At 42.8% G+C, this 13,187-nt stretch overlaps 1 protein-coding gene across 14 annotated transcripts in view; it reads left to right on the top strand.

Annotated features, from left to right (window-relative positions):
* The window catches only part of LOC147210943 (membrane-associated guanylate kinase, WW and PDZ domain-containing protein 1-like), an 82,041-nt gene that overhangs the window by 36,033 nt on the left and 32,821 nt on the right, over nt 1-13,187 (top strand). For 4 of the 14 annotated variants that reach the window (XM_086118807.1, XM_086118899.1, XM_086118907.1 and 1 more), the window contains 8 exons: nt 6,123-6,242; nt 7,757-7,945; nt 9,831-10,098; nt 10,343-10,390; nt 10,622-10,704; nt 11,105-11,143; nt 11,869-11,926; nt 12,066-12,181. In XM_086118807.1, the coding sequence (XP_085974933.1) occupies nt 6,123-6,242; nt 7,757-7,945; nt 9,831-10,098; nt 10,343-10,390; nt 10,622-10,704; nt 11,105-11,143; nt 11,869-11,926; nt 12,066-12,181 (921 nt within the window). The remainder of the gene's footprint in view (nt 1-6,122; nt 6,243-7,756; nt 7,946-9,830; nt 10,099-10,342; nt 10,391-10,621; nt 10,705-11,104; nt 11,144-11,868; nt 11,927-12,065; nt 12,182-13,187) is intronic. The other 10 variants (XM_086118840.1, XM_086118814.1, XM_086118824.1 and 7 more) reach the window with 10 other exon arrangements.

The raw sequence follows: 13,187 nt of genomic DNA, 5'->3' as shown, positions 1-13,187 counted from the left end.
TTTCAACTCCCACCTCTGGCAGATTTTTGCCCACATCCCGGGGGAGGTAGGGATCATTGAGTCATGTTCCATGCCTACATTGTTAATCAGAGCGGTGTCCCCAAGGTGCCTGTCGTGGTGGCAATTCCTGAACCCGCTGGTGGACACCAGCGATAAGGGATGCTCTCAAGCTGAAAAAAAAAAAAAGTCTTATCAGGCCCTTTTGGCCTGTGGGACTCTGGAGCCAGCTGACAGATCTCTGCTTGCCAAGTGGAATGCAGCTGCAGCAGTAGCTTCGGGCATGGAAGGACTTTGGCGAGGCCCTGGAACAACGACTTCTGGTCAGCTTTGAGAAAGTCTCTGGTCCTCCGTCCGGCGTCTCATGAGGGGGAAGCAGCGCACCATTACCCCTGTGTATAGTGGAGATGGAGTGCTGCTGACCTTGACTCAGAATGGTGTGAGTTGGTGAGGGGAATAATTCGAAGACCTCCTCAATTCTGGAGAAATTAAGGTAGACTCTCCTATCTCTGGGGTTGGAAGTCACTGAGGTGGTTTCGAAAGCGCCTCAATGGCAAAGGTCCAGAAGGGTGGATGAAATCCCCCCCAGAGTTCCGAGGAGCTCTGGACATTGTCAGACAGTCCTGGTTGACACGGCCCCCATTGACAACTTGGATTGGCAGACAGGGTTGGTGGTGCCCCATTTTAAGGGACCGGAGTGTGTGTTCCAACTACAGAGGGATCACATTCTTCAGCCTCCCTGATAAGGTCTTTTCAGGAGTGCTGGGGAAAAGGGTTCATCAGGAGGTCGAATCTCGTAATCAGGAGAAGCGATGTAGTTTTCGACCCAGCTGTGGAACTGTAGAGATGTCTACACCCTTGGCAGGGTCCTCGAGGATGCATGGGAGTTGGCCCAACCCGTCTGTTTTGCGACCTTGAAGGAACACTGATGAACTCTGACGTGTATTTTTCTACCTTCGCCAACAGTCGCAGATGTTCACCCCCTCAGTGGAATAGGAGCTAAAATCAGGGCCTTATGAATATGACATGAAAATAACAGCCCTCAACAACATGCATCATGTGCAGCTCTGATAATTGTGTGTGACTAACCTTTTATGTCATCAATTTCTTTTTGACTTTCCTCCCTTCATTTTTTATAAATTAGTTTCTACATTAGATGTCTTGGGATTGTTTTTTTTTGGGCGGGGGATTGTTTTTGTTTTATACCCCATGCTGAAAGACGTGGAAAGACACTGCATGGTGGTTGCTTCATAAAGCTTGCATGTGTTCTCCGGCATGTTGGGCTCGCATTTTTCATTTGATATTAGTGTTAAGGAGGCAGTGCTCCAGTTCTAAAGCCACACTGAAGTAACAGTCTGTGTTGTCATGTCTTGTCGGGCTTGCCTTATTTTCATGATGTTCATCCCTTGCAACAAGCCAATAAGAATAACAACATTACAGAAAATCGCCAATTTATAAAACTAAACCTATTTTTGACGATGACTCTTGGCTGGATTTGGTGGCATTTCAAAAGTCTTGCAAACAGTCTGGAGCATATTGAGCAGGAGTTGCTCGCAATTTTCACTGGGGTGGCCATTGTGCTGCAACACCTCAGTGAGGAGTGGCCGTGCATGCGTGCGTTCGTCAATCTTTATCATACCATGCACAGTCAGGGTTTCATGACATAAAATGTACGCCAATGCAGAACAATGCTAATAAAATCAAGCTGGAAGAGGTCTAAATACAAAGCAACATTTTTCTGAGCTTGATATACCCGAACATCAGAATCAGATTTATTGGCCACATATGCAAGAAACACACGAGGAATTTGTTTCCCAGTTACAACCCGTTCAGAAGAACATAGAAAAGACAGAAATGACCCACATGGGGGAGAGAGAGAACGAGTAGCCTGGCAGGTCGCTGTTCAACGCCCCGATATCTTAGATGTGAAAGGAAAACAGTCGGGAAGAGGTGGGGAAAAACGAGTTTATTTCTACCTCATGCGCTGATTTGTTAGCTCACAGCCAATCAGAGTGACTGATTGTCATCGACACTGACCCAATTTTGCATACTTCAATCAATGGCTCATTCATTCAAATCATATCTAAAACTCGAGTTAAAAAGTTGACACAAGCTTCTCTTAATTCTTCACAATTTTAAATTTTGCTTTTTACTTTTTTTTTCTGCATGTGTTTCGAGTGTGTTGGGCAAGATTGGTCTGTGTGTACCTGTACATGTGATTTCATGACACCCTGACCCCAGAAAATATGATAAACAATGAATTCTCAGCCATGTTGTTCGCTTGCTGTGGTGTGAAAGATATGATTTTGATTGATGCTGACTGTAAAAAAAAAATAACACTTTGAAATCAATTGCAATTGACTGGCAGCCAGATCTGAGTGTCCCCCACCTACTGCCCAAAGACAGCTGGGATAGGCTCCAGCACACCTGTGAGCCTCATGACGATAAGCGGATTGGAAAATGGATGGATGGATGTAAAAATGGATTGTTCTTTACTTAATCCAGAGGCTTTTAACATTTGCATTTTGATCAATTTTTTTCTTCAAATATAAATTTAATATAAATAACTTCCAAGAAATTAGGAGTCCAAGAATGCTACATCCATGTGAAAATGGCCTTGGCCGCCCCTGGCTACCACGTCGCTCAGCCCCTGACATTGAGAGCACAGCAACCTTGTTGTGTGCAAATAAAGCTGTATCACTCAAATGCATCAACGTGGCTGAAGACTCATTTATGATTTCGTTCTGAAAGTGTTCTTGTTCCCTGGAACACACAGTCAATGTTTATGACCACTCATGAATCAATTTGGGGTTTTTCCTCCTCAGAATTTTCCCTCCTGCAAACATACTAAAATCTTCTCAGTCACTGCAGCTTTTTTCAGATGTGTTCCAAGCAATTGAATACACCGTGATGTTTCACCAGGTATCATGCAAAGGTTTAAAAATTTGGTTTGACCTTAATTGGTTGCGGAATTTAATTATAATTTACAGTTGTTTTGTGGCCATACGGTTCAACTGCCTTTCTGATGAGTCTCTTAGGGGGTATAGTGTTGCTTGGGCACAATACAGTACACAAAGAGCTGTCAAGTGTTGCAGCTATGCATCAACTGAGCTCAGTAAGCGATCCAAAGAATTTGACATGAACAGCTGAACTTGGAAAAAAAACAGGCTATGGTTTGTAATGTTTTTTTTAATAAGAAATGATGGATTATTGGATTTGATTGGAATTAGCATTAATTCACAGAAGGCCGAAGGAGCTAAGGCACTTCACTTCAGTCATGTCACAGTTTCTCTCTGTCAGATGCTGTAAAAGCTCCAGCTGTCTATGTGCAACGCACAACCACACAACGTTGAACCTTTTGCCGTACAGTGATCCCTCGCTATTTCGCGGTTCGTTTAGCGCAGATTCGGTGCATCGCAGATTTTTTCAAACATATTCATAAAAAGAAAAAAAATCATATACATGGAGTACAGTACTGTATATGATGCTCTATGTGAATATATATATATATATATATATATATATATATATATTAAAATATATATATATATATATATATATTTTTTTTTTAACCTGTATATGTTAATTGGTTGCGACTTCGTGGATTTTCGTTTATTGCGGGTGGTTTTGGTCCCCATTATCAGCGATAAACGAGGGATTACTGTAATTACAAAAGATATGTTGGGTGCAAACACAACACTGTTCATCACTAAGAGAACACCATACCTCCAGTGAAGCTTTGTCGTGGCAACATCATGCTTCAGATCTGTATTTCTGCATCTTGAACAGGGGCCTAAACGGTGCTTTAAGTGGAAAAAAATAAGGGATAAATTAGGTGGTGGGTAACAGCAGATAATCATTATAATGAATTCAGAAATATATATCCATCATTTAATCCATCGATTATCCGAGCCGTTTAACATCATATGGGCAGCGGGCATGATGGCACCTGTCCCAGCAATCTTCGAACAGAAGGCGAGGTACACCCGGAACTGGTTGCCAGTCACAGGGTAAATGAATATAGTACATAATAGACAGTGAATATACGATCTAATAAATAATAAGTATAGAAATAACGGCGGAAACTTGTGCGGTATCATACAATTACGGGGTCATTAACTTGCAGCTTAGCGTGCTAAGCGTTTTGTTTTTCCTCAGCGCATTTATAATGGGCGTCAATGCCACGAATAGCAGTGCACCACGGAATATGGCTCCTTAAAACAAAAATGTGGAAAGACATCACATCACAAGTACAAGTTAGACAACAGTTGCTTGCTAATTATATGCTGATGTAATAGAGTGAGAAAGCCTGGAGGTTTGTGGTTGTCAATATTCAACAACATGAACACACCAGAATTCTTCATCTCATTCGAGCCCTCCACTTTGGGGAATAGCCTAAAATAACAGCTCCACCCCCGCCTCGGCAGACGGCTTCATTAGAGCTTGCCAAGCCTGTGAAGCATCTCCCACTATGGGACCACCCAGTCCTACCAGTCAAACTCCCAGACAACTTCACTTTCATCTCGCGCCACTGAGGTGAATGCAAAGCGGATAGATGAGCCTTCATGTTTCACGTGAGGGATTTGTTTTGTGGTTCTCTGTCTTGTCTGCTAAATGGCTTCAGTTTAACGTTGGCTTTTCAGGTAAAAAAAGCCAATAAGGGAAAAACCTGCTCTATGGAGAAGCATCTCATGATCAGGTGTTTGTGTACATTGGTGGGGTTAAAACTTGGGTCGTGTGTCAAACGTGATTTTTTTGCTAATCCCACATAGAATGCATTGATGCTGTCCAAGTGGTTGGGAGACTTTTCGAATTTGGTTCAATGCATAGGAGACAGAATCAAGTCAAACCTTCCTACCACTTGTGAGGATGAGATGTCATTGGCGTACATTATGTTTATATGCACGTCCAAACACGAAACATGAACACAAGATTCAATCTGTCACCTGGCCTGCCATCCAATTTTCATTCGGATGATTTTTGTCGTAGACTTGCGAGCAAAACATTATGAGCGCTGTATGGTGGCAGTGGATTCAACCCACTTCGCCGAAGGCGCGGTTTGGCAGATAGGAAACAACTCTTCAGAAAAGATGCTTCACGCCCTTTAAATCCACTCCCAGTTGAATTCCAAATTATGTTGTGTCATTAAAACAACAGAGTAGCATTTAGCTTAATGCTAACAAACGATGCCAACCACACTAGTATCACGGTGTCAGAACTATTTCAGCAGTGGATATTTGAATCAACACAAATGGAGGAGCATCACATATGCACGGATAATATAACAATACTCACAGGCTTATATACAGTATATTCTTCATCCTCTGTGAAGAACTACTAAAATGATTGCAGCTTTTGCATTTCCGTATGTCTGTATAATAGTGCCTCCAAGTGGCCAAGGCTCACACACAAGAAGGATGCAGGACAATGTCCATTGAAATGAAGTAAAAAAAGGAAAAAAAATGGCAGAAATTGTTTAATTCTTACTATTATTTAATTATATAATTAATGCATGTATTTATTAACTGCTAGATTAAAGAGTACAATTTTCTTTTCAAACACATTCATTCTTGTTTTGGGGGTAGGCTGAAACAAATTAATGACATTTACATCCATTTCATTGGGGGTAGATGACTCGAGATGAGAGTTTTGAGTCACAAGTGTGGTCAAAGAACAACAAAATATCAAGGCACCACTGTACTAACTTAATTTCAGCTTTTATAATGAATGTGTCTTGGGCTTTCATAGGTCATGCTGAAAACCTTCATACAGTATGAAATTCATATCATGAAAAGAATCTAACACCTGCTTGTGTAATCGCAAATTCGTGGCTCACCAATTAGAAATGGCCCCACTGTAAAACAAAATGAGGACGCCATCGTTATTTTATTGTCTGATTGAGCAGGCTGCCATTTCCTGTGATGCTGTGAGCCAAGCATTTTTCCCCAACACTCATTCATTTCCTGTGTGCTGTCTCTGATGCGCTAGCTTTTAGTAGCAATATAAGGTTATTGAACATTCGCTGCGAATCCCCTTTTGCCTTCTACCCCCCCCCCCCCGACTTAAATTGTAGTACAGTAATTTATTGTCCCCTGCCAAACATAATTTTGTTTACTCCTCTTCAGGTACCACACGCGCCCCCCGAGACGGAGAGTTGCCAGGGGTGGATTACAATTTCCTGTCAGTGGATGACTTCCTAGAACTTGAAGAGAGTGGTACACTGCTTGAAATTGGAACATATGAGGGTGAGGATGACTGTGATAACGATGAAGACGGACATTCTGTGTGTAACATTGTGTTCTGATTCATCACGGTTAAAAAAAAAAAAAACGACCATAACAATAATCCAAATGAATGTTCCCTACATGCAGGTGGGCCGTCAGATTGTACAGTTGATTTTGATTAGACATGATTGCCGGACCAGGCTCACGCTACATCTGCCCGTCTCCTTCCAATTAGGACTGTGTTTTCCCATGCTCTAAATCTCAGACTTACACAAACCTGTGTGCATGTATAAACGTGACACATGTGGAGAGATGTGTGTGTGTATAAGGAAGTAAGTGTGTGTCTTTGGGGAAGGCTTTGTGATTGGGTGTTTGTAGGCCTGGGAGAGAATGTTACAACACTAATCTGCTTGGCAGCAGTCTGCGACTCTGTTGGCATTTTGGCACATTTCTCTCTTTCACACAGACAATGTCACAAACCTGTCCGCAGGAGTCTGTGACGGGCAAATTGATGGAGATCGATCCATCTATCCATCTATCTATCAAATCAAACCGTTCTTGAATCATTTCGCACCCCACGTGTCAAAAACCGTATCGAATCATCTTTTGTGAAGAGATGCACACCCTAAGAGACGGTCAATCAAGTCATAAAAAAAGTGAGATAGAAATTTGTCACAATGCACATTCGTAAAATTCCAAATGCCCTGAGTGAAGATAAGAGAACTCTGTCCTTACTGCGAAACATGGCGGAGGCTCGGTTCTGTTCTTGGGAGACTTTGCTGCATCTGGCACGGAGTGTCTTGGAGTCGGTGCAGGGTACTAGGAAATCTTAAAACTATTAATGCATTCGGAAGAAACTACGCTGCCTTGTGTCAGAAAGCTAGGTCTCAATCACAGGTCATCGGTCAGCATACTGGCACAAAAGACCGAAGAATGGGTAATAGCAACACACTTAACTTTTCTGAAGGGGCCTTGTTGAGCCTTGATCTAAATCCTATCTGTGGAAGGCATTGCAACATGCCACCGGAGAAGGCACCCTTCAAACCTGGAGACAGTTAGAGAAACACCTGACGACAGGTGCGGAGGTCTTATTGACATTTACAGGAACCCTTTCATTTCAGTGACGGCTTTAAAACATTACACAATCATTTTCCTGTGAAGGTCCAGGATTATCCCTGTGTGTTTTCATTAGATTCAATTATCCAAACTTTAGGCCTGACAAGATGACTCAAAAATTGTGTCGTTGCAATAAATCAGCTGCCCTTTTCACTGGTTACCAAGATGACAATAGAGAACATATTGAGTCCGGTGTATTGGAGCTCACTTTTATACAAATGATATCAATCTCGCAAAAGTCTGTGTTATATAAAGCAAGCCAGGCCATTGCTAAAACTACAACTGAGCCACATGCCAGCTGTTGGTAGTAATAGACTCATAGATGTTCTGAAAGTTTTTTTTTTCTTGCACCGAGTGTCTGTTCTTGACTCTTTCTCCTTCTGCCTCTCAAGCATACTAATGTCCTCCTTGTTGCCTAGGTAACTATTATGGGACCCCCAAGCCGCCAAGGCAGCCCGTCATTGGGACAGTGATTCTCGGAGATGTAGGTTCCCAGCAGTCCACCCCCAAGCGCACCAAGTCCTACAATGACATGCAAAGCGTCCGAGTAGTGCCTGCTGACGACGACGATGACGACCAGGCCTCGGAAATGAACAACACTTTCACAGGTGAGAGCAGCACAGTACATTTCCTTCCTCGATGTCTCTTTCTCTCACTGTCTGTCTGTGCCGGGTATCTTATCCACCCGCAAGAAGAGTACTGTATGTGCGTATGAGAAGTGTTTGTCCGAGATCACCGACATAATGGGAGGGAGATAATGTGTGTCTTTGAGCTCCCATGTCGAGTGGTTACATCATGTCTTTGACAGGCTGAGTTCTCTACTCACAACCCTCCAAACACTGCCATCTGCCTGTCAGGAGGGAGCGAGATTTGTCAGGTTTTGAATCATGCGTTTGGATATGATAGAATGCAATATATATATATATATATATATATTATAATTCTATTTATTATAATTCTATTTATTATATATTTATATATATTATTTTTTGGGATGACCGAATTTACAGCTGAATTTTGTTATTTAATATTAAAGTGCTCTGGTGACTCTGAAAGAAGCCCCTGAAGCTTGTAGGTGGTGGCTTTCAAATTTTGCTGTGGCGTGGAAGGTCCAATGACGGGACGGTAGGATGTATTCCAGCCACCGGACGGAGGCTTTTAGCTAAAATACAAATATGTATGTACAGTATACATGGGCATTAAAAAGCTGTTTATTAGCGTGCATTCAACAGATGTACCCAAAGCATTTGAGAGTGAGGACAGTGGCTTGATTTAAAAAAGATATATACATTCATTCATTCATTTTCCACTTTATCCTCACAAGGGTCGCGGGGGGTGCTGGAGCCTTATCCAGCTGTCTTCGGGCAGTAGGCGGGGGACACCTTGAACCGGTTGTCAGCCAATCGCAGGGCACACAGAGGCGAACAACCATCCGCGCTCACACTCACACCGAGGGACAATTAAGAGTGTTCAATCAGCCTGCCACACACGTTTCTGGAATGTGGGAGGAAACCGGAGTACCCGGAGAAAACTCACGCAGGCATGGGTAGAACATGCAAATGCCACACAGGGAGGCCAGAGCTGCAATTGAACCCGGTACCTCTGCACTGTGAGGTCGACATGCTAACCACTGGATCACCGGGCCGCTGAGATATATACAGTACTTGTTCATTATTATGATGATTTTTTTTTAAATCATTACAATTTGGCAGGGTTGTTAAACAACCCTCCTCTCTGTGATGTGTCAAATTCGGAAAATATTATCGTATTCACTTTCCAGGGATTTAAAAAGAAGACGTTTTAAATAAATTGCCCCCATCAGTTCCAGTTTCTGTGAAGCTCTTTGCTGCTTTGTGACTCTTTTCCCACCCCTCTTAACAGTGTGGATGTGTGCCCTCCTTGTGTCCACTTGCCAGGCTGCCAGAATGATAAATTAGCATTTTGATCAGGCCTGAAAGGAGCACAGAAGTGGTCTCGGACTAGCTGGGCCAGAGCTTGGAAATTAGGCAGGAGCAATGGCCGAGAAAGCTAATTTATGGATAATGAGAAAATGAGAGGGTGGTGATCCAAAACAGAGTAGAGAAAAGACCGTCGGTGGGAAAATTAACATATTCCTGTACAGCCTCTTTTCGGTACTCTGAAAAAAAATTATGCGTTGAATTTACTCCATTTTATTTTGTCAACTGGCTGCAAGCAATAGAACCATCTGAATTTAGATACATTTTTAAGTCACTGTTATAAAAAAGTTATCCAATGTATCTGGATCCAGATGATTTTATTTCACGCCACCAAAAATGCAACTAAAATTGAGTAACTTCATCACACCATTTTTTTTTTCAACGTGCATCAATGAGGGTATAGGGGCTGGCTAAGGGTGTGAGGTTGCATGACAATGGCTTGCTCATTTCCACTGTTCTTCTCTGGCTTGTGTGAGATATCAACTGTCTTTTGTTCTTCCATGTTGTTCCTTGTCTTGCCTGTTTTGTTACCCAGGATCCTTAGTGCGTAGTCTCTTCCCCTCTCCTTTGTTGTGCGCAGGTAACCCTAGCGACCAGGATGAGAGCCGCGGCGGTATCCTCCGGCCGTACCCCGCGCGTGACAACGCTCCTTCCTGTGGTCTGAACAATGCGGCCATCTCCACAGCGGACAGCGGGCAGCAGACCCTGGCAGAGCCGCAGGTCTCCCCGGAAGACGCGTTGGGACCGCTGCCCGAAAACTGGGAGATGGCCTACACTGAGAATGGAGAACTTTACTTTATAGAGTATGTGTTCAAGCCTGAAAGAGCTCCCATTGCAACAGCATGAATTCACTCTTTGCTCGAACTGATATAGTCAACACAGCTCACACAGTGGTCACTGCATTTTACCCCCGTTGCACGTCTTGCCCCCCAATGATGTGGCTTTAACGCCTGCCCGGCCATCCCGTTAATCCATGCATGCGCCGATCTCGAAAGGAGATCAAACCCCGATCACCTGATTACCTCCACCTCTTTGTCCTCTCTGCAGCACAACAAAGGCACACCACCAGGACATGGCTGTGCATTTAAAGAGCTTGTATGTTCATTTTTCAAATCACTATTGTTTCTTTTTACATTGAAGGGGAGGGGGGAAAAAAATCCAGGGTTTGATTGTTTATATCTTGCCTGTGTCGCTCTGTTATTCGTATTTGTCTGTGCAGCAGAGGCCTGCATTCCTTGATAAATATGCAAACGTCTGACATGTGACTTGTGTTTTCGGAAAGAGGATCCTTTGAATATGTTTTCGTTATTCTTTGTGTTCTTTCAGCCACAACACAAAGACCACATCATGGTTGGATCCCCGGTGTCGAGACAAAGCCTCCAGGCCTCTGGAGGAGTGCGATGATGATGGTAAGCTGCCACAGAATTTAGCGTCCGTACTACTTGAGCAATGTGAAGTACCGGTAATGTCCAGCTGTCTGGGAAGAAAATTTGAAGTTGGCGAGAACACAGGGTCCAAGAGGCCGCCGATGAGTCATGTTTACAAAGTAACACACATCGGGAAATGGCACCACCAAGTGGTAAAGGAGCATACTTCTACTGTAGGTGACATGTTTAGGTGATGCCACCTCCTGTTTTGCTGTGACTTTCTAAGGGGTCTCTTCTTCCCTATTTTTCTCATGTCACCACTGTCATTTCATTCTTTTCATTCTTTATTCCTTCCTTCCCCCACCTGATTCTCCTCTACTCCCCATCCCTTTTCTGTTTCTTCATTTTTTTTTCTTTGTTTCATTCTGCTTTCACCTTGGAGAAGAGGGGATACATACGGAGGACCTGGAGAGTGATCTCGGTAGGATGTCTCTGTTTTACCATCCTGGAAGCGGGTTTATTGCCAAGATTTGACATAAACACAAACACACGAGTTTTGGCTCAATAGAATGGTGCATGGAGAGAGGGGTAGCAGTCGTAAAAACAAAAAACATCGAAAATAACCAAGTGAAAAATGAAATTCTCTAAGCCTGAATGAATGCGCTTAACTTTTGGCACATTCAGATGGGGGTCACTCATGATCCTCATGCTCTGTCATGGCTTCCTAAGGATGACACATGGACGCATGTTTGTACCCCTGGCAGACTGCAAAATAGCTCATCTGCACGACCCGGCATCAGTGAAGGGGGCACGTACTGCCTGTTCAACAAATGTTTCTGTCAACAACAAATTCACAAATACATCCTTGGTACTCAAACAGGCAAAATGCGTAGTCCATTGTTTACTTACGTACTACCCCGTCAGCAGACAATTCGCGACACAAATGTTACAGTGCAGTACCCAGTGTTTATGATGGCGCTGATCAGTAGTCTGATTGTTGACATCACAAGGAAACCAGGTCATGGTTTCATTTATGATGCCTTGTGGCATCTCTGCACAAATGGTTGTCGCTAAATATTATTCCAACAGGAATTAGTCACACAAATCATCAATTTGTCGCATGGCTGTCAATGTGCTGATTTGATGCCGCGGTAGTTCACCGCTCGCTGATTGTTGTTCAGTGTTTTACGCTCTCCTTTATTTCAGAGCTGCCGCCAGGATGGGAGAGGATAGATGACCCAGTGTATGGAATTTACTATGTCGAGTAAGTAAATCACCTTGTTGGCACATCACCTTGCGGCGCCAAAGGAAATCAAGCTGTCCCCTCTCACAAATACAGTTTATAGCGCATTTAAACGGGAGCCCTGTCAAATCCAATGACCATTTCCTCCCCTCGGTGTCAGTCATATAAACAGGAAGACCCAGTACGAGAACCCAGTGGTGGAGGCGCGGCGTCGCAAAATCCTGCAGGAGCAGCAGCAGCAGCCGCAGCCTCCAGAAGGTGAGCGGTACATTCGAGGTTGGTTTCCTGCCCATTTTTTCTTTCTTTCTTCCTTTCTTTCCTCCTTTCTTGATGTTTCTTGAGTGTCTCGTTCACTGCTCACCGGGGTTTGGGTGCTAAACTCTCGATTTGTTGTATGTTGAAGACAAAAGCATTTGCTTGCCAAATCGATCAAATGTATTGGACATGTTTATTAATTCAATTCGAGCCATCCCAAACCGTGGTGCTGCTCTATCTAGTTTTTATTTTAGTGATGGAAATACACGTTGGTTGTACGTTGTTTTCTATTTGCTTTACCATGAAAAGTTAGTTCTTCCTTTCGAGAAACTTGACAATTTACACATTGATTTGCTCCATGATCATAATATAACTTTGTTCCATGCTGAATATGTTTGTTTCAAGAGAACATAAAAACTAACAGATGCTCAATATTGACCCTCACAAACCACAGGATTTGGAAATCGAAAAAGAGTCCTCTGTCAAGAAAATAATGCTCACTTTAGATTAAAAGTGGGAAAGATCAACTGTAGACGTTTAACAATGCTTATTGTCATTGTAGTGTTGCAATTCAACATATCGAGAGATGTTACATATATTTTGCTTCCCTATTGAGCCACGTGAGCTGGGCCATAGGTTGGAAATTATATCCAAATAATATCAACAGCAAGATTGAATCAGAGATGGCTTTGTGTGTCCCGAAACGTATTTTTGATGCAGTTTTGTTTTCTTGCACGTCAGGTTCTTCAGATATTTTCATGTTTTGTTTTTAAGGTTGACCAATAAAAACTTGCGCAATACAGATTTTTCCCTTGCGTTGTCATTAATAGCTCCGGCGTTTATGTTGCTGAACCTAACCCTTAATTCATAAATATTCAAAATATGTTACATATTATATACTTTTATATATATTATGAAAACCTGATGTGGCCAGACAAAGAATCAGCGCAGAAAGAAATGCTCTAAAAAATTTACTTGCATCTCTGATTCAAAAAATGTTTTGTTAACCAGTGTAATCATGTAATAG

This window comes from Hippocampus guttulatus, chromosome 1 (genome assembly GCF_054856545.1).
Source record: "Hippocampus guttulatus isolate MCC_2025c chromosome 1, RoL_Hgut_1.0, whole genome shotgun sequence".
NCBI lineage: Eukaryota > Metazoa > Chordata > Actinopteri > Syngnathiformes > Syngnathidae > Hippocampus > Hippocampus guttulatus.
This window is presented reverse-complemented; position numbering and strand designations above follow the sequence as displayed.